This window comes from Musca domestica, unplaced genomic scaffold (genome assembly GCF_030504385.1).
Source record: "Musca domestica strain aabys unplaced genomic scaffold, Musca_domestica.polishedcontigs.V.1.1 68, whole genome shotgun sequence".
In the NCBI taxonomy this organism is placed as follows: Eukaryota; Metazoa; Arthropoda; class Insecta; order Diptera; family Muscidae; genus Musca; species Musca domestica.
The window spans coordinates 129,824-150,612 of record NW_026712379.1 but is presented as its reverse complement, the minus strand read 5'-3'; the positions used below and the strand labels follow the sequence as shown (position 1 = coordinate 150,612).

At 32.7% G+C, this 20,789-nt stretch overlaps 1 protein-coding gene across 1 annotated transcript in view; it reads right to left on the bottom strand.

Moving 5' to 3' along the window:
• LOC131805959 (insulin gene enhancer protein isl-1-like) overlaps positions 1-14,750 on the bottom strand; it is a 61,234-nt gene extending 46,484 nt beyond the window's left edge. Inside the window, exon 1 of the mRNA XM_059129771.1 lies at positions 13,752-14,750. Within this exon, the coding sequence (XP_058985754.1) occupies positions 13,752-13,884 (133 nt within the window). The 5' untranslated portion in view covers positions 13,885-14,750. The remainder of the gene's footprint in view (positions 1-13,751) is intronic.
• Positions 14,751-20,789: the final 6,039 nt, after the last annotated feature.

The window sequence follows — 20,789 nt, the reverse complement described above, 5'->3', positions numbered from 1 at the left end:
TGCATGTCTGAGTGCCAGTAAAATGGCCATCATAAATGGCAATGGGAATCCCTTTTTGGAATTTCTCACGCTCACATGCCAACACCGAAGCAATCAAATGTTCTTTGGGGCTCCATGGCGTACTTCCGAGGCATCCCGCTGGGAGCATGCATTTAATAAGCGCTTTGGGCTCTCTCTCACACACATATGAAAAATAGCAGCTACAGTTACAATGTTATTATTTTCTTCGGTTGTCGGTAGTTGTGAATATTGGCGGTTTTCGAAATGAAAAAAGTGAAGTGTTTGGATGCACGCAATATGCGGGCGTGGCATAACGTCGCATGGCAATATCGCGGCGCTCCACAACAACGAGTCAACAGGAGGCAACTCAAAAAGGAGGCAAAAAAAAAGCTGTGTTTTTTATGAATATAAATTATATATTAACTTGCAAGCTGCAATTACACTGAGAAAACATGAGGAGGAAAAGATATAAAGACAAAAATACCAAGGAAGGGTATTTATATATAAGGAATTCCTATTTTTCTATTTGCACTGCTTGCATACAGAATATGTTTCTATGATGCCATTGCTAATATATTCGCTAAAGGTATGCATCAGATATTAAAATATAAAATCGAATGTTTCAGTAGAAAACGATGGCATGATATACATATTTTTCTATAAGGCACGGGTAGTAGATACAAAAGGCTTCTATGATACGCTTGTTCATATATTCGTTAACTCCTGAAAGTATGCATTAGATAGTAAAAAAATGGGCATATGTTTCCATTTTGTATCTTTAAAGCAATATAAAAGACGGTTCACAGAGAAAATGCTAGAAGAAGGATTTTTAAAGGACTTTTGTCTGAAAATTGCCTATTATGCACAACCGAAAAAAAATTGCAGCATATACATTGCACTTCTAACTCATATCTTTGCATTAAAAACTCTTCATATTTTAACCGTGACCCAATAAGTTGTTTTAAGTTTTAAAAAAATATTATTTTTGGTTTATTTCTTCTTCGAGCTCTAAAATTTGTAGTGAAATTATGCAACACCACCATGCGACGGGTTCCGCCTTTTGATAATGGCTTACTGAACCGTTCTTTGGAAGGTAGTATTTATTTCAAAGTAATTGCGATTAAATACCAGAAACCTTAAAAGTTCGACTCACTAGCAATTTTTTTAAATAATAATTTAAAAAAAAATAATAATTTGACTGCAAGTAAATATTTTTTCACATTTTTTTATAACAAAAAAACATTTTTTGTGATTTTCACATTTGCATTCAAATCACATTAAAGAATTTAAAAATTTAATTAGATAATTAGCTGGTTTGTTGTGCCCCTAAAAGTATGCAGCACACATGTGATACAAGACATCTTAATAACTTTTCATAATTCGAATGTTTGTTTTTTTTCTAATAAATTTTCCTCGGTGTATGCATTTGCATGTTTCCTTTCCATAGCGGTGAAAACACACACCGCATATGGTTGCTCCTTTTTTGCTAATGCCTGTTGTATTTATATACATGTGTGTGTGTGTGTGAGCAAATGTGGCCATTTTTTCTCCCCATTTTAATGACTTTGTGTGTCTGTGTAGGGTTTTTTTCTGTATATTTGAGTTTGTTTGAAGTACTCTCTGTTCGGTGGTTTATATTATTTTGGTTGCGGCTTTTGAAATATCAGCGCCAACGTTGATTTATTCATGTCTGTGTGCAGTGGCGGCGGTAAGCTGTTTTTTTTCATTTATTTTGTTTCCTCTTCATTTTTTTTCCTGTAACAGAAATTAAATATTTTTTCCACATGGCTTATGTGCTTGTTGTATGGCTGGCTGGTTGGCTGACTGGCCCAACCTTGCATGATTTGTTGATGATAGTTAATATTAAACATACGATATATCACATGGTTAATTTATCATATGAGTGTGTGTGTGTCTGTGAGCTCATGATTATGGTGTTTATAAATTAATGGGAATGAAGGAATATCAAGTCCAAAAAACCAAATTAAAACGGTAGCCTAACATGTGGCAACTGCTGACACTTTAATTTGCCACTCCAAAATTCAGCGCCAATTTAAACAGCTGCCAAGCCACCACAACAGCAACAATTTGGTTGCCAAAAAAAAAACTGATAACAGTAAATTTGTGCGGCTGGCACATACTTATGTACGTACACTGAGCTATGAAAAATAAATACCCCAAATCTTCTAATCATTTATCGCTTCAAGCGGCTACTGTTCTTTGTTCTTCGAAGCGAGGCGTTGTGCATGCAACATTAATCCAGTTGGCAGGAGTTGTTTTTTCTTGTTGTTTTTCTCTAAGATTTTTCTTGAAAGTGGAAGTGTAATTTTGTTTTGGGGCAAGTACATAAACATTTCTGCATGGTAGTTAAGCAACAACTACAAATTGCATATCTTGAGATTAGAATTTGAATAATTATAAATAACAACTCTGTCAAGTTTTTTTTTGATTTCTGGTAACTATGAATATACAGGGTAGCCCATTTGGGTATTGCTTATATACATTTTTGTTATATAAATTACAGGGTGATATGAAAAAACTGCAACCAACTTCAGACTGCTGTCATTTCTAAGCCAGTCTTCCAACAGACTTGATCGAAACCCGCGTCGCAGTTGCCGAAAAATGGCTCGTGAGCTGAACTTATCGCAATATTCCATTCGGCAAATATTGAAAAATGAGCTCGGGGTAAAGCCATTGGAATTCCAAAAAGTGCAAGAACTTACACCGAAACAGAAAGAAAATAGACTCAAAAGAGCTAAAGAGTTGCTTCGCTTGGCCGAAAGGGGTGAACTGTCGAATTTGGTTATCTCCGACGAGAAGAAAATTCGTTTTCCAGCAGTTTGTAAACAAACAAAATTATCGTGTTTACTTGCTAAAGGAGTCAGCTGAAAATGTGCACCTTCGGTTGGCCACCAGAACTCAAGCGCCGGCCATGGTGATGGTGTGGGCCGCCATAACAGCCGATGGTTTCTCTCCGCTCGTATTAATCGACCATGGCATAATAATAAATGCCGATTATTATCGCGAAAATATTCTGGAGGGTGTATTAAAGTCTTGGGCACGCAAACATTTTGGCCGCAGACCTTGGACATTCCAACAGGACTCAGCACCATCGCACTTAGCACGCGCCACCCAAGAATGGTTACAAAATGAGGTTCCTCGCTTCATTTTTAGCGCTCAATGGCCACCAAAATCTCCGGATACCAATCCGTTGGACTATTGTGTCAGGAGTATTTTGGAAAGCAACATTCGGACAGCGTGTGACGGTTTCATTGGCCGTTTGAAGGCAATAATTCGTGCCATAGGTGACCAATTCGAACAAATCTAAACTTATTCTAAAATTTGGGTCTATTTCCGACATTTTTTGCTATCATTCAATAAACGTATTGATTTTGTTGCGATTGTTTTATCTCACCCTGTATAGCGAGCGCCCAAAAGTATGCTATAAAAATGCTAAATAGAAAGTTTGAAAAATTTACTTTTTTTAAGACTTTAGCTTTGAACATTTTTACTGTGAATGATGCTTACACGACATATTTTTAAACAGTTCAAAAAGAGGATATTGCGGAAAATCTGGAAAAATAGGCTAAGGCCACTTAGGAGGCTTTTTATTGAGTTTTGAAAACTTTTGACTTTAAGAGAAAAATGAAAACTTATTCAATAGAATTTGCCTTAAGTTTTTCCTGGTAAATATGCCTTTTCTCAGGTACTAAACTTTGCAGTGATTATACCCCAAACATAAACCAAACGAAATAGTTAAATAAACTATTTAAAACTATTATTGTTTATTATTAAAGTTTTGCTATTCTATTTGCAATAGTTTTGGTTTTTCAAATTTGTTTTTCCCTAAAAAAAATTAACGCCACAACGAAGAAGACGACAATGAGACGGTAAGCAAGTCAATGAAAAGAAAACAAAAACAATGCAAAGGAGAGAAGAGAGAGAGAGGAAGAGAGACAGACGTAAAGTTTTGTATGTCAGTAAACATTTTTTAATGTATTTTTCATGTACATTGTTTTCGCAACAAAACGCTGGAATACAAACTCTCAAATACTCACTCACACACACATACATGCACACACTTGCCTTGCATAAGTACAATACAGGGTTACATTGCTTGGCTTCAAATGGCTCATTCGTGGACAATTCCATCCGTCCATGAAAAACTAAAGTTAACTTTTAGTTGGTCCACTAATTCTCTATTCGCTCAGCATTTTTTTTTCGAAATTACCAAAGGGCACAAACAAAAGGCAAAGCGATTCAAGCGTCACTGAATGTTTGACTTGAGCAAATTTGTTGGCATTTGTAGTTGGAGAGAGCTATGTTTAGAATTGTTTTGCTTATTTGGCATTACAAGTTACTCATTAACTTGAAAAGTAGTTTTGTTTTCTATAATTTTTTATTTATTTTTAATTAATTAAATAAATAAAATGTTTTAGAAAAATGGAAGAGAGTGGGAGAGAGTTTGAGGGAATGTTTGAGATTTGCACGGATATGTTGCAGAATATGTTTCAATGGACTAATAGCGCTACAATTAAAAAAAAATTAAATTAAAATTTCTGGACTTAATGTAATTTCAGGGAAGAAAATAGCGTCGTCTGAAAAAAGATATATTACAACTCAACATTTCTCTATGAGATTTAAACAGGTGTCTAGTTACACAGTGGGTTATTACAAAAAACTTCTTGAACACTTTGATTTGAATTTAAAAAAATTACCTCCTCCAACGCCTTCTGGTGGTATTGGGCTAATAAACCATTTCAATTGTATATTAATTATATTTCTTTTCCTCTTCTTCTTTGCATTCAAGGTGGCTGCGAACAAAACGCATTATTAAGAGAATTTATGAGCCAATTAATAATTCATCATTTTTAAACAAATAAAGAAACAAACACAACAACAAAGGAATAACAAAACAAAAGAATATTATATTATTTGCATTTGCTTAAGCTTTAGCAGTGTGAATTTCTGTAGCATTCTCATGTGTGTGTGTGAGTTTTAAATTATAATGTTCTTAACTTAATTTATGTTGCTTCTTACGACACACATCATCTTACATACATACATAATGAACATTTACCTACGCATCTCTATAGAAATTTCCTGTTTGCAAGTTCGTAGAACCAAATCAACATCGAATATTTACCATTATTAGAATGATAATGCACTAAAATACCTAAATGCACGTTGGTTTCCACCATAGACTAGTTATTAGATATTTATGTGATTAAAGGAGTAAAGTTTTTTGCTTTTCGCAAAATTTTTAAATAAATTTTAATTAAGTTTTATACATTTATAAATAATGCTAATGCACTTTTCGATAATAATAATTAAATCGTTATAAATCATTATATTTATGTATGTTGTTGCATGTTGTTGGTGCAGTCGCACTACAATGCCATGTATATTTATGCATTTTATATTTGTTTGTATCCAGCTATAAGCAGTTATATTAAATTATGTAAATATTTTCAGTTTATGAAATAAAAATGCGTAGTTTGAACAGATTTGTATAAATTTATAACAAACAATGGCAAAGTGAATAGAAGAAGTGGAATTTATTTGAATTTAAACAAACAAAAAAAGACATTAAAAGATTTATGCATTTTGGGTTTGAAACACAAAAACCAAAGGCATAAAACAATGGAAATTGAACAAAATACATATTGTCATTTAATGTTTCGATCAGGCAATGGATGGCCGGCGACATGACAAAAATGTATTAAAAATATTACAGAATTATGTTATTCCAAAATCGCGAAAAAATGGCGCAAGCCCAAACAAAAGACTCAAAAATGGTAGATACAGACTCAAAAATCTCAAATCAATACTTCTTTCACAAATTTGTTGCGTTTAACACCCGAGTTAACATTTGAAAGATTCTAGCCTAAATGTCGGCAGCGATTACTGATAGTTTTGAAGGTCTTGCTCTGAATGTGAAATTTAAATCCAAATCAAGTTCCTCAAAACAGGCATTGGTTTACTCAATATAATACAATTTTGATTATATTGAGAATTTAAATTATTATATTAAATTATTTTTAAGAACTTAGGTCTGGATTTTAATTGTGATTTTTTGAGATTTATATCGAAGTAATTTCTTCATAAATTTTGCTGAGTCTAACTCCCGAATTTGCATTTTGTAGGTTTTAGCCTAAAAGTAGGCAATGATTATTTAACGTTTTGAAGGTATTACTCTTGATTTAAAATTTAAATCCAAACCTATGTTCCTAAAAATATGCAATGTTTTATTCAATATAATACAATTTTGTTTACATTGAAAAAGCCATCACCTGTTCCATATTCTTAAATATTGTTGATACATACATTGAGGGATATTTAAATGTGCATAATTAAATAATAACTTTATTTGGTTAGAAAATGAACACAGATTTAATAAAGGGTGATTTTTTTAGATGTAATTTTTTTGACAACGCTCACGTTTCATGTTTCTTGCACTGTCAAGCATCTTCAGTGTGGTCCAAAATTTGACTACGGATCGTCTTATAAACGAACAACGCTTGCAAATCATTGAATACAGCTGGTGCAAGGATTGAAGTCGAGAGACCTATAGCAACACAGGATTTTTGGTAAAATGGGTTCTTGGAAAGTTGACCGAAGATCCACTTTTTTTATTTACGAAAAATTGTGTTTAGCGACGAAGATCATTATTGTCTTTGTTAACATGTTTTTAACGCTCCCGAAAACTGTAAAGCCTTATTATATTTGTACTGTAAATATATTAGATAGTGGAATGCCTAAAAGTATGCTATAGCAATTCTAAATATAGATGTATTCAAAGCCACTTTACATCTGAGTCCAACATAATGTTTAGACTAGCCTTTAGCCCATACCATTCTACACACAAAACAAGTTTTTGATGCATACTTTTAGGAGAAGCTTATCCGAGTAATAAAATGAAAGGCCTCTCTATCCATCATGGTATAAATTTCTTCAATAAAAATCCACAATCTTGTATTTTTCATTGAAACATTGTAGTGTGAAAATTGATTTAAGGGTTCTTTTAAAGTTTTGAATTTGGGAATCACAAGAATATTTTAGAGCAAACAACCAATGAAGATTTTTCTATATATTTATATACATTGTTCAATTCTCCCTAAAGTAAAAACTATAATTTATTAATTGTTATTAATTCGAAAAAAAAAAAGCACCGTTAAATGTTGTATATTTTGACGCTTTAACCAAAAAAATTAAAATTTACCTTGACCTTTTTGGGTTTATCTTTTTCGTCTATTTTCCACTGATGACCCGACAAATGTATGGAATTAAATGCTATTAATAGAAACGAATAGAAATTGCTAGTAGACCGTAAAAAATGTATTTTATTTCGAAACAAAAAGAACCCATTTAATTCCCATTATTCGATATGTAAAATTAGTAATGAAGCGTCGAACAAAAAAACCTAAAACTTTACAAATTGTGATTGCAGCAATTTTTGTGTGATATTGAAGCTAATTATTTAAAAATAAATTGCATATATGTTTAAATTGCTAATAAAATGCCAATTTTATTTAAATCCAACAAAAACGAATGGTGGTGGTTTTTTTTTTTTGGGGGGGGGGGCGATACGATGACTATTTAATAATAATTATATGTGGTGGCAGAACAAAACAGTAACAATTGATTTTTATTTTCTAATTCAACCTCATAATCATTAAAAATCATTTAACCAACGTCGGTGAATGAATGGGACAGACGGCCAGGTGGGATATTTAAACAAATAGTTTGACAACAAAAAGTCAAATTGTACTAATTAAAATAAATTTTTGCAACATATTTTTTCAATGGCTAGGTATGTAAAGGTGGAAAGTGACCATATTCTACATGTTACTAGTTTTGACACTAGTTAGTTTTTAAGATTTATAGGAGCTACAAAGTATGCAATGTTTTTATTTTCTAATCGCTATTATTTATAACGATACGAAATTGAAAGCGAAGAAAAAACACCGTTCCAAATGTGTTTCACATGAAATTTAAAAAAAAAACAGTCATTCCTTAGATGGTCAGACAATTTGGGTTGTTCGAAAAGACATTTTTTTGGCAAATCCTAAAGTCGGCAAGTATAAAGTAATTTTGTATTCTCGGCCCCTAATGCCTTTTCTTAAAACACATATATAATTCATTGTGAAACATCAATATTTTTATATTATTTGTTCAATAATTTTTTCTTGTAAGTATGTAACTAATATCTCTAAGGTATGCTATCTAAGGCATTTCCAATGTAATTTTGTTTTCCGTTTTTCCAACTAGTTCCACGTACAACCGGGCATATTTAATGGTAATTTACATTGTAAGTCAATAAAATTAGTCAAACGATTTATTAATTAGATATTTTGATGCCAACATTGGATCGATTATATGCACGGGGTGACACAGACACTCACACCTCTTACAATTCAATTAGCATTTAATTTGTAAAAATATTCCATTGTGTTTAGTTTTTTTTTTTACAAATCATTTGCCACTGTTCGGTGGTTGTTTCTGCCAAATGTTACAATGGAGGTGTAAAACCGAGTTTTTGTTGTCTTTGTATTTTGTTATAAATTGTTTAAATAGAATTTTAATTATTTATTAAATATTTACATAATTTTCAAACGCATGTAATTATCAATTATTCAGAAAAACGGAGGGTTTGAATAGACTGATTTTTGTGATAATTTCAATATTTTTGGAAATGCTTAAAACGAATAATCATTGTTGCCAGGTGAAAATTGTGTTAAAAATAATATTGGGAGATATTAAGTGTTTAAACAAATTCCATGAAAAAATAGGCTTTTAAGAGACATGTGTAGCCTTTTTTTAGAAAATATATTTAGTTGTCAATTTTCAAATTTAACTAACTATAGATTTTTGGGTATATCTAATGGATTATGAATATATTGTAATATTACGAGTATATTGTAAAGATGGCACGAGGTTGTCTTCTTAATTCTACCATTACTCCATCAGGTCAAAATAACTTTAGAACCATGTTGTGATAATTTTTTCGGTTCATTATTATAGCTAGGTTAGTTGATTTTCAATACGTTTTGTAAGAGGTTTGAAGTAGACGTGTGGCAATTTCTGTGAAAAATTAAAATAAGACTTTTAAACATTGTTGTTTAATATTATTTTAGGTCTGAAGTCGGCTAAAAACAGCTAAAAGAGCTGTTTAAATTTTTTTTCAGTTAATGCAGCTAAACTGATCAGACTATTATTTTTCGAGGAAGACAAAATATCTACCTCTAAAAAGTGAGGTTCGGTCATCTTGCAAGAGTTCGATGAAATTTTTAGATTTTTGAGTACCGACATAGTTTGTATCTAGAGTACTTCCAAATCCATAGTTATTTGTGTTATAAAAATTATTAAAAAGGCAGGACATTTAAGAGATTTTTAGACCAATTGAATTTTTAAAATATTTGTTGAAAAAAATGTAGTTTTAAGTTGCACGAATTTTTTGTTTGTGTAAAACCAGTTTTAATTAAGTTGAGGTTGAATAGGAAGATATTTGTTTATTTTTTTTATTTTCAGAGAAAAAAAAAATATTTTGAGAGATGGTTTTCCGGAAGACTGGGATCTTTTTAAATTCAATTTTCTGAGTTTGGTTCGAGCTTTTTCCTTCAAAAATCTTACATATGACTATTAAAGTTTCATTCATTCAAAAAAGAGCCTCCAGATAACTATAGATTTATAAGCATTTTTGAAGAGATATTCAAACTTGATATTGGTTTGTACATTTTGAAAATTAAACGACTTGGAGGTTTAATTTTTATTTTTTTTTCCAAACATTTTCAAATTAAGTATTTTGAAAATTTGATTGCACATTACATTAATGTCATATGTAAAGCGATATTTTCTACATATAACTTTTGCAATTTTATTGCATATAGCATTTAGATGCTCGGAATATTTAGAAGATTTTACGGCATTTTTGAGAAGAAACTCAATTAGTAATTATAGACAAATTTTGGCAAATTTTTTTATACACTTCTGGTCAGATTGGTGTTCAGGGTGGGAGCCCAGGCCCTCCCTGGCTACCCACTTTGTGCCATATTTTGTATTTTTAGAATGGAAGTTTTTTGCTGTGTTCATTCCTTCTTTTGGCGACTCGTATTCTAGGCCACAAATTTTCAATTTTTAAGTTCTCTTCGTGTGAAGAAAATATAAAAAACACAATTTTTCTTATTCGGTTTCTCTTACCAAAATTGCATCAGAGTCGAATTTCAATAACTATTTTTAAACTGATTATTTGCATAATGACACCAAAATTAAAGTTTTTTTTAACAAATTTGACAGCAAAATTAGCAAATCTTTTGTTTCTTCTTTCTTTTTGCAACTGGTTCCAGCAACCAAAAAAAGAATATTTCATTTCAAGGCATGAATCAAACGCAAAACTCATTATTTATTCATGTTATTAAACGATGTACGTCAGAGGTGATCTTTAGCATTTCTAATTATTGTTGTTGTTGTTTTGCATTTTGTTTTTATTTTGTAATTATTAACTAATTAGTTTGGCTCGACTCGCATAAAAATGTCATTCAACTTTTGACGCAATGAAAAAAACCAACAAATTTTGCCAACAAAACCGAGCAACAATGTCTGGCCAAAAACAGAACAACAGCAGCACACTTTCCAAATGATTACCGCCGACGACAACCCGTGGTCGGGTATCAATTTTTTAATGTCACCAAATCAAGAGTAATTTAAATGATCATCAAGATTGTGCGATCATCATTGTGGACAAACTCACTCACTCACTCGCACACACGCACATATGGACGAACACACACACGCACACACGTTAGATGTAAAATAAACGAATTTATCATTGAACATTTAAAACATTTGCTGCAATTAACTACGAAAATTAACCGGTAAATATTTTTTTATTATTATTTATGTTTATTTATTTTTATATTTACAATCAGGTTAATCTGTGGCGATCGGTTGGTCGTTGCATGGATGGATGGAGCAAGGTAACCAAGCAAATCATGATATGACTTCGCAAAATTTTATTTAGCCACAATTTGCGAATTTACGATTTCTTTCGAAATCCAAGAAGTAATGCAGTTGAAGGGTATGGAGAAGGAGGTTGAATTAAAAATAACCCATTAAATTTATATGACAATTTGTTTTTTTTTGAGAATTTATTGCCAATGGAAAATTTGTGTCCAAGGAATAGTGGGAATCACTTGTACCAAATGCACTCCCAGTCCAGTATTGTTTCCTTGTCTCCAGATGTTCATTGTTCAAACACTTTTTTGTTTGTTTGTTTTGAAATTGAATATTCATAAATTCACTTCATTATTCAAATGAAAACTACAACAAACGATCCATAGAAATAAATTGAAATATTTTCTAGACGTTTTGTTATATGCCAAAATATTTATAACCGAAATATTTTAAAATTGTAAAAAGATGTATGTATATGTGTTCAGCAGGTTTGTGTGTGTATTTAATTTTATGCATATTTTCACATATAGGAAGTCAAATTAAAAATTTCAATATGAAATCTCTGGCAGAAGTCAGCGAAATGACAGAGAAGCCATAAATATGTACATTTGTAGGTGAATATTGGAATGAAGGCAGGTCTGTGAGATTTTCATGTTCGACAAATTGCATCACGGAAATGTAAAAGGAAATATTCAGTAAAAGAAAATGCATCAATAACTTAAAAGACTGCTTGATGATCTAGCGCGGTTCAAAGGAGCAGTCCTAGGTCCTTCTCAATGTTTAAGAAACATTTCTTAACTTTCCCATGTGCTGAATAAAAAAAATATAAAAAAGTCAGATACGAAAGTATTCCGGAGGGAGCCGGTCCCAGAGAGCCACCTGCGCATGTGATATTCCAAAACAAGAAATCATAGATTTGTAGAGTAAAACACAGAGTTTCACAAAACTATTTAATCTTTATTTTTTACATTTTTAAATCACAAGAGAGCCAAGTATGGAAGTCATATATTTCTTAAGGTTTGAAGAGCTACACAGCTGATTCTTCTTCCTCCTTATAAATAGGAAAAAATAATTCGCCACAAACTCCAGAGCCACTTTCAGTACATGACTTTTATTATGACAAATTGACAGATACTGCCAGATTCCGACCCCAAAATGTTGAGAGTTAAGTTAAATCATCAGATCAGAAGTAGGAACAGGGTCCTCTAGGCAGTGACCAGCTGCACTTGGGACGCTGATAGGTTCAAGGCAATGTAGCTATATTTTAAGTTGTAGCTAAACTTTTGGTCCAATGTGATAAGGAAACCTTGTTGATCTTTCAAAAAGCAAAATGCTTGTTAGTGGCAAGAATGGCGCCATTGAATTGGAAGAAATTCGTGACATAAGGGAATATTGAGACCTGCTGGACTGCTTTCGCTAGGAGAATCCCAAAATTTGACAAGTCGTGAATCAAGTCATAGGTATGCCGTGAAAAAATGTTTTGATTTGACAGCATGGCGCCCAACAAACTAGATTACTGTTATAAAATGAATGGAATGAGGAACTTCTTTGAGTCCTTTGGATATTTATGTGGTCATAAAGAGCCAAAATATTTCGTAAAATAATATTTCGACCAACGAACTAGACTAGGGTCACGACACATGTGTTTGGGAGCTTTGATTGAGAACAGAAAGTATATTCATGATTTAATCACGAGTATGTCAGAATGGCCCCCAAAGAACTGGACTTGGGTTATGACACAAGAGGAATGAGAGATCTGAGGGATCGCTATTACCATCCTAATGGACAGATTCCCAAGATCAGAAAGTACTTTCATGATTTAGCGATAGGTAGAGGAAGTTTCGATTTGCCAGAATGGTGCCCAATGAACTAGGCTAGGGTCATGGCATAAGTAGACTGTGGGACCTGTTTGGGTGCTATTGCTAGGATCATCCGTATGACTAGGTTTCACTGGCCTGTGACAGGTATGCCGTAAAATAATATTTTGTTTTGAAAGAATGGCTCCCAACGAATTGAAATAATGTCACACCACAAGTGAATTGAGGGACTAGTTTGGGTCCAATGAAAAGGAGCGCCCTTATGATTTGTCATGTCACAAGAATAGTCATGTCACAAGTAAATTGAGGGGCTGGCTTGGGTACCACGACTAGAAGCGCCCTCATGTTATGCAGCGAAATAATATTTCGACTTATTCCACTCTATACTCGAAATGTATATAGAATGGAATAAGGGGGAAGGTCAATAAAATATATAATAAGGAATCAGAACGAAATTTAGAATCTAGAAGAATGTGAAATACTCTTAAGAGGGCTACGATCTTCACGTTTGTTTATTTACACCGATTTCATAGAGGAAAAAAATGAAAAACATTTTCCTCATAAAATTTTTTTAATTTGACAATTTCTTTACATTTTTCATTTAAAAATCTTTGTTGAAACTACCCACGTAGTTTAAATTTTCCTGAAATTATTATTAATTTTTTTTTTGAGGAAGTGGATATCAACAACCTCTATTCTCTACCCAATCGTCCGCCAACTCTGTTTCCATTAAGAAAATTTTCAGTGTTTATCAGAGTTAAAAAATTGATAGCATTTCCCCATTGGCTCTACTTTATATTACTTCCAACGAGAGAGTAATGATTTCGTAACAGAACTACCAGTTTTGCAATATTTGCTATACGATATTCAGGCACTGCAAAAATTGCCGACGGCAAATCAGACCCTTCAGCCACATTAAAGTATTGAATATTGATAATCAATTTTTCCTAGCAAAACTTAATTCTTTGTTATAATACTTACTTATCACATCATGTCCATGACAATCCAAATCCAGGTGATGATTCATCACCAACGATGGTTGTAATCCAGTTTGATTGTGATTGTGCAGGGGAAGCTGGTGAGCCAAATGGCCACCAATCTCTGCCATTACCATATATTATGTTTAAGACAAGCGTTTGTTGACAAATGAAAATTTGGGAATTTTCTTCGAGGCTTTCGCAAATATTTCACTTTTTCTTCCAAGATTCACAGAAAAACAAAACCGAAAAGTTTCAATGGAAATTTCCGTTTTTACGATTTTTATGATTATTTTTTTGTTTTGGTTTCAATTCATTTGGGTTTGAGCTAAGTATTTTTATTTGCTTTTGGGTTGTTTGTTTTGTTATCCTTTACAAGATTTTTGTTTGTTTTAAGGCACTGACGACAATGGTTTTGAGAGGGGGAGAAATAAAGGGGGGCTTTTCGTTTTGTGTTTGCTGTTTCCAACTTTTTGTTGATGCTGTTGTTTATTTTTAATTAATTTTTATTTTTCTTGCTTTGTCAAGTTGCGGATTGCATTAATTTTTCAACGATTTTCTTCCACAGACACATCTGTCACTTTTGTTTGCCAAATTTCGCATACCTGGCTAACGTCGTCGCGTTTTTTTTTCTTGTGTTTGAAAAATTAAAATAAAAACTGAAAATGATAAATTTGAAAATTTATTTTGGTCGTTGGGTTATTTATTTTTCTTTTGCGATTTCTTTCTTTAATCCACATGAGAATGTACCTATGTAGAGGTGGTGATGTCGATGAAACGCGCGTTCACGGAATTTCTTTTGCGGTATTCACAACTACAGCAGGATCGATCGATATGGGTATTCAAAGTTATGCGAATGTGTTTGTGTGTGTCTGTAGTTCATAAGACGAATTTTTTTAGCGGTCTGCAGCCCAGCACAGAGCAACGTTAGCGCGCAGCAAAGTCTCACGTACAACTAAACCGGACTGGCAAGTTACATTGTACGCGGTGTGTATCCACACATTGGTGGTGTTTGTTGGGCCGTGCGAGTTGTTGTTGGTTTCGGCGTACATTTTGCTGGTCTTCTCTACCTTACTGAAACGGAAAGGCAAACGCATCACAAAGCCCTAAGAGAGAAAGGGAGAGATACAACCCACAATCATATTGCTTTTCTTCTTATTGGCGGTGGGTTAACACCTTTTTTCGAAAATTTCTATCTCTCTCCTTGTTGCTCTCTTGCAAATGTTACCATAGAGAAGATTTGCTTTACTTGTTGTTCGAATGTAAACAGGGGAAGTTGGGTCATTAGCAGTTGTTCGAAAATGTAAAACATATAAATGCATCTCTTTTCTCTCTGTAGCCATCTCTTTCTCTTCAATGTATTCAATTGGTATTTTTTCTTCATGCACTTGTCACAGAGAGTCAGAGCAACAAGAATTCTCCCCACATACTTATGCTCAGCCAAGCAGAGAACAAGACATTTGTCAGAGAGGTTTTTATTTGTGTTTTCGTTTTTTTTTTTTGCTTTGCTTCGTTTCTTGTAAATGGCGTCTTTGTGGACCAATCGTCGGAGCATGCGCTCATTATTCAAGTTTCTCCAACAAATTGCCCCACCTTCCAATTACCCGCAAATATTCGTGGTGGATGTTGTTGCTGTTGCTGGCCTGCGTTTGGCTGTTGGTTTGCCTCAGCAATTTTTCGAATTTTTCCCATTAATCTGCATCGTTTGTTCGTGTATGGCTGCTCTGTTTAGTTTTCTTTTGGAATACCACCGTTAGCCAGCTTGCCTAAATAACGTCGCGCTCATTTAAGTGGAATTTAAATACTTTTGGCTGGTTGATGCCAGTTGAAAAATTCATGTCGGTAGGTATCTCCAGCTATACCTACCTACTGCATGGCAGACAGAGGCTCAATACGATTTTAAACGCTTATGGATTTGCGGAAACACAAAAGTACACGCAATCGGCTATGGAGAATAACATGGAGCAACTAACTTGAGGATTCTCCCTGAATCTCTTGGCGAGCAAAACACACAAAAAAAAAAAAAGAAACGATAATACCAAAAAGAAGAAGAAAGAAGCAAAACTTGTGGCATTAATTGTTGTTCGTATGTATGTGGCTATGTTGGCATGGCTTTGTTGAGAGGGACCATGGCAGTTAGTTGAGCGCCCCACCTTTCTTTCTCACTTGAATGCAATTTTTGCTTGTTCGCTTGCTTGCCTTCTTTTATTTGTCTCAACTTGGGAGCTGAGTGGCGACAGCAACAACAACAACAAACCTACCAACACAATTTGCCATTTTCTGCAACAGCAAGAAGAAGAGTAACAAAACAAAAAGAGGAGGGGAATGCAAAAAATATGGATGTCATACAAAATGGTTGCACTTGTTTGGATTTGGGTGCTGCAAACATAATTACTCTCAAACACAAACGCGCTCACACACACACGGGTACACCCATAGCGAATACTGGTGTCTGGCGTTTTTTGTTTTCTATTACTTTTCTTTGCCACTAAATTGTGGGTTGTTCTCTTTCTGCAAAACATGCAACAGTCAGCCAAGTCAGCCATCCATCCGATCAAACAGTGAACAAGTCAAACAATCAGAAAAGTGTTGTTGTAGGGCCTAACAAAATTGTTGTTGCCAACTTGTCCCAAGTCCCTTGCAAGTAGTAGCTTTAGAAGTTTGAAATTTCTTTAATTTAAATTAAAAGAGAATAGGAGATTAAAGTCACCAATAGTTTATTTTTATTTTTATTTATTACTAGCTGGCCCGGTCCGCGTTGCCATATTTTCATCATAGGATAATTCAATGATGATTAAACAAATATTCGGTCCCGTGCTACTTTCTTATATTTGTAATTTCTTCATGTTTCCACAATTTATTTCATATGGATGCACATCCCAAATCTACGTTCCCAACCAATATTCTCTTGGGGGTTAAAAATTCAATAGAATACAAAATTTTCTTTTCTGACCACACATTAGATGTGAAAGTGGACTTGGGGATACTCCAATGTGGGGACTTTACTTAAATAAATTCCTATGTGGCAATTATCTGTATGATGGTTCCCTACCCCAGGGTGGCATAAATAAAATTTTTTAGCCAAATCAATTGATGAATTTGGTCAATACCAATATGGGCCCTACTCTGAAAATTTCAAATTTTATGCGAAGAGGTTATCTACCCCCTTAGAAACAAAAATGTCAAATAAGGGCCAAAAAATGAAAAAAGTGGCCGGCCAAGACCCCAAAAATAACTTAAATCATAGATGGTATATAAATATGAATTCGGGTTGTTCCCTTATCCATGAGTTATGATCGATATAAAGACCTGCAAAAGTGATTTTAGGTATTTTGAATGTTTGGGAAGAATTTCTGGAAGGATATAAAACCTTTTCTTACTAAAAGTCCCATTCGCTCTACTATTTTGCACCTTTTATTTCAATGGTGGTATTTTACTGATTATTCTCCCAAAGAATTTTGCATTTTGAGCTCTCATTGGACGGATCATTGTCACGCTTTGAAATGAGCCCCATTAAGCTTTTTCGGTCATTTTTATTTGTTTAAATGTGTTCGCATCTTTCAGCTAACCCACGATGTAGGCCCTGGAGTTGAATGGTAGATGTCAGTTAACATCCTATTTCGCACTTATTTAATTTTTTTAGTGAAAAATTATTCTTTATTTTGTTCACAAAAAATCCACTGAATTCAATATGATAATACAAATTGAAAAAAAAAATTGACAAAAAAAAAAGAATAACAAATTGAAAAAGTCTTCAACTTTTTCGCTGATTTTTTACAGCAAATGTTTTAAGATCCTTCCTTACAAAGTTTGTCAATAGAATGTACTATTACTTTAAATTTCGATTCCATTGAAAATGTTTTTTTTTTGATTTTTGCAATGAGATCTCTTTTCATGATTTTTCAGCGATTTAGAAAAAGTAATTATCTTTTAACTTTGGTGTGACCGCGTTAAATTATTTCGATATCATCTATTCCGTTTCGCCACCACATAATTCGCTACTACACTTCCATGTAACCCGCCATCAATTTCAGTTCTCAAGAAATCAAGTCAATTAAATAAATTGGTATAAATATTCGAATTCAAAAATAAAATATAAAAAAAACACTACAAATGTACATTAGAAAAAAGTAAGTCAAAATGGAAAAAAATCATGCAAAATAAAACATTACTATTGTACATTTGAAAAGTCAAAATGAAAATGTTAATATATCACATTTTACGCGATTTTTTTGGATATTATCCTTTTCGGAGAGTAGACAACTCCGAATTTGTGTGAATCGTTAAAATTAATCCAGCGGTTCTTAAGTTATAAGCGTAGTAACTAACACAACTTACATTTATATATATAGATTATTTTTATTATTTATTTAAAAAACATATTTGAAGAGATTTTTCGTGCTGAAAGTTATCAATATTACATACCAATATGTGATTTGGTTTTATACCAAAAACTTTGCAAAAAAATAACAGTTTTTGAATTATTTTAAAGAAATTCTTTTTATAGATTATAGCTATATACCTTCGAAAAATTATGGGTAGCTATGTTGTGGAATTTGTTATACCTACTTAGTGGGGAGCAACTTATTTCCCACATGCTTCGTTTCTTGTGAGTTTTCTTTGACTGAATTGAAACGTGATGGATACAAATGTTTTTTTTTTTACTTTTATTAACAAACTTGACAAAAGTAAAATAGTCTATGGATTCACCAAAAATATACAAAATTATCATTTTTATTGGACTGAGCACCAATACTTGGTAAGAGTTGCGAAGCAAATATGTTATTTTTCTGAGTATCTAAGTGCCTTACCAACTGAATTTGATATGTTAAAAAGAGCCGGCCTTTAAAAATAATCGATTTGTTTAACATTTTTTACACTTCTGTTCAAGAAAATCAACCGGACATCCTTTAAGATGTGAATGTCATAAAATGTGAGATATCTGTATGTCATTATCAATGCAATGTCTTAATTAATTCTTCAATAATTAAATCTAAAATTCATAATAACGTGTTGCTAGCTGTTAGGCGACTTTGCACATTCGTAGTTAAAATATGATTCTATTTTTTAAAATTTACTAAGAGAAATAGGTATCTCTTATTCGGTTACATTTATATCATTAATTTAACGAATGCGAAAAATGTATGACGTCACCATATATTCTCCAATATTTTTGAAATACAGAAAGATTCTTAAAATCATAGCTTTTTTGCTATAAATTAAAATAAAAAAATACAGTCTTGAATTAAATTTGAATTTCTTGGTTACAAGCAGTGGTCAGCGAGTGTGTCCGGGGATTTTTTCAAGATTTACACATAACTGCCGTATCATAACTGACCTTTGTTCCAACCTAACCGAAGAAAAATGTATTTTTTATCACTTCTTCACGTGGTGTGCAAAGCTCCAGTCTCAAAACAAATGATTTACCATGATGGGCTACATCGGTCTATTTCTACTGGTACTTCGCCAAAAAAAGTTCAACATTTTCATAGAAAATAATTTATAATAGAAATATTGTCTGCAAATCCCAATAATTTTGTCAGTGTTAGGTCTGGTGCGTAAAGTACCTCCTCCAGATAACAACATTTGGAATAATTATAGCTCTTATAAAATATGAAATAAGAGTCTGATTGTCCGATTGTCTCATCCCAATATTTATACTAAGAGAAGTTCTGGTGTGAGAATCGAATACATCGGGTTGCTCCTTGTGATACCTTTCTCACAAAGGTTCAATATTTTGAATAATTACATCTTTCGTGACTTAAGAAACAAGTTTATTATTATTTTCAAAGTTGGTGTATCTATACATTTCTTTAAACCAAAGATCTGATGTAAATATGGAATTTATCGGCTCACTCCTTCACGTACCTCCCCCACTGGTCGTTGTTCCTGAAATGATTCACATATCTAATTTGACTTTTCGAGATGTCTCTCCCATAAATATGTGTCAAAGTTGTTTCTTAAAAATGATAGATTATCGATTATTTCTGAAAGAATGTTCATCTTTGCCTGCAAGCTGTTTTATATTATTAAGGTTTCAAAACAATCATATTTATCGTTCTTAATGCAATTGTACCACAATAGCAGTATGTTATGAATGCTTAAATTTTGTCGACAACTACCAAAATTTTGTTTTTCAAAAGAATCCGCTGTATCCACCGACCTGTTTAAGTTGTATTATGACTTCAGTTAGTTACACGAGTATAGAAGTCGTGTTGAATATTTCATGGGTGTCGACAACTTGGTGTTTTTTTATTTATAATTAACGAATGTCTTGTAACTCCCGTTGAACCCCGAAAGCTTTTAGATTTTTACGCGTCTAAGACAAGATCATTGGGAGGTTCAAATTGACTAAGAACATTTTGCAAAAAACACAACTTCCAAAATTTCGTATAATAAAACGCATTTACGTGGACTTTTTTTTAACGCAATTTGATCCATATAATGTATAGATATCGGTAAATTACTGCGTGTTTTATATTAAATAGAATGTCGGAGTACATCCGGAGTTTTGTTAAATTAGACGTACTTTTACGTATTTTAAAACAGGAATGTCTGAGATCGAAAGCACCATAAAATCTAATCGAAATCCTAATCCAATTTCTAACAAAATACATTATATACATATATTATTAGATGTTTAACTGAATTCGGCTCCGGCGTTACCTTTTTAAATAAACATTATTTTTCTCTTTTAATATATTCGTTTTGTTGCTGTCATATGCAAATTATAAGGCCAATCTTAATTGTTTGGAATTCATAATAACATAGCCAAAAACACATAGTCTGGATTCTGAAGCTTTTTTTTAAATTATTTTTTTTAAGTTTATACTCACGTTCGCTGTGATTTTTTTCCAGAAACCAAACTTTGTCTATTCCAGAACTGCAAGAATGTAAAAGTTTTTACTACGATAACCGAATTTCCCCTCTATGATATCGAAGAAAATTGCAAAACTAGCAGATTCTTGCGGATACTGGAAGTAGAGTATTTATTTGTTACATTAATTTTAATGTTTCGTGATTAAAAAATATTTTTCAGAAA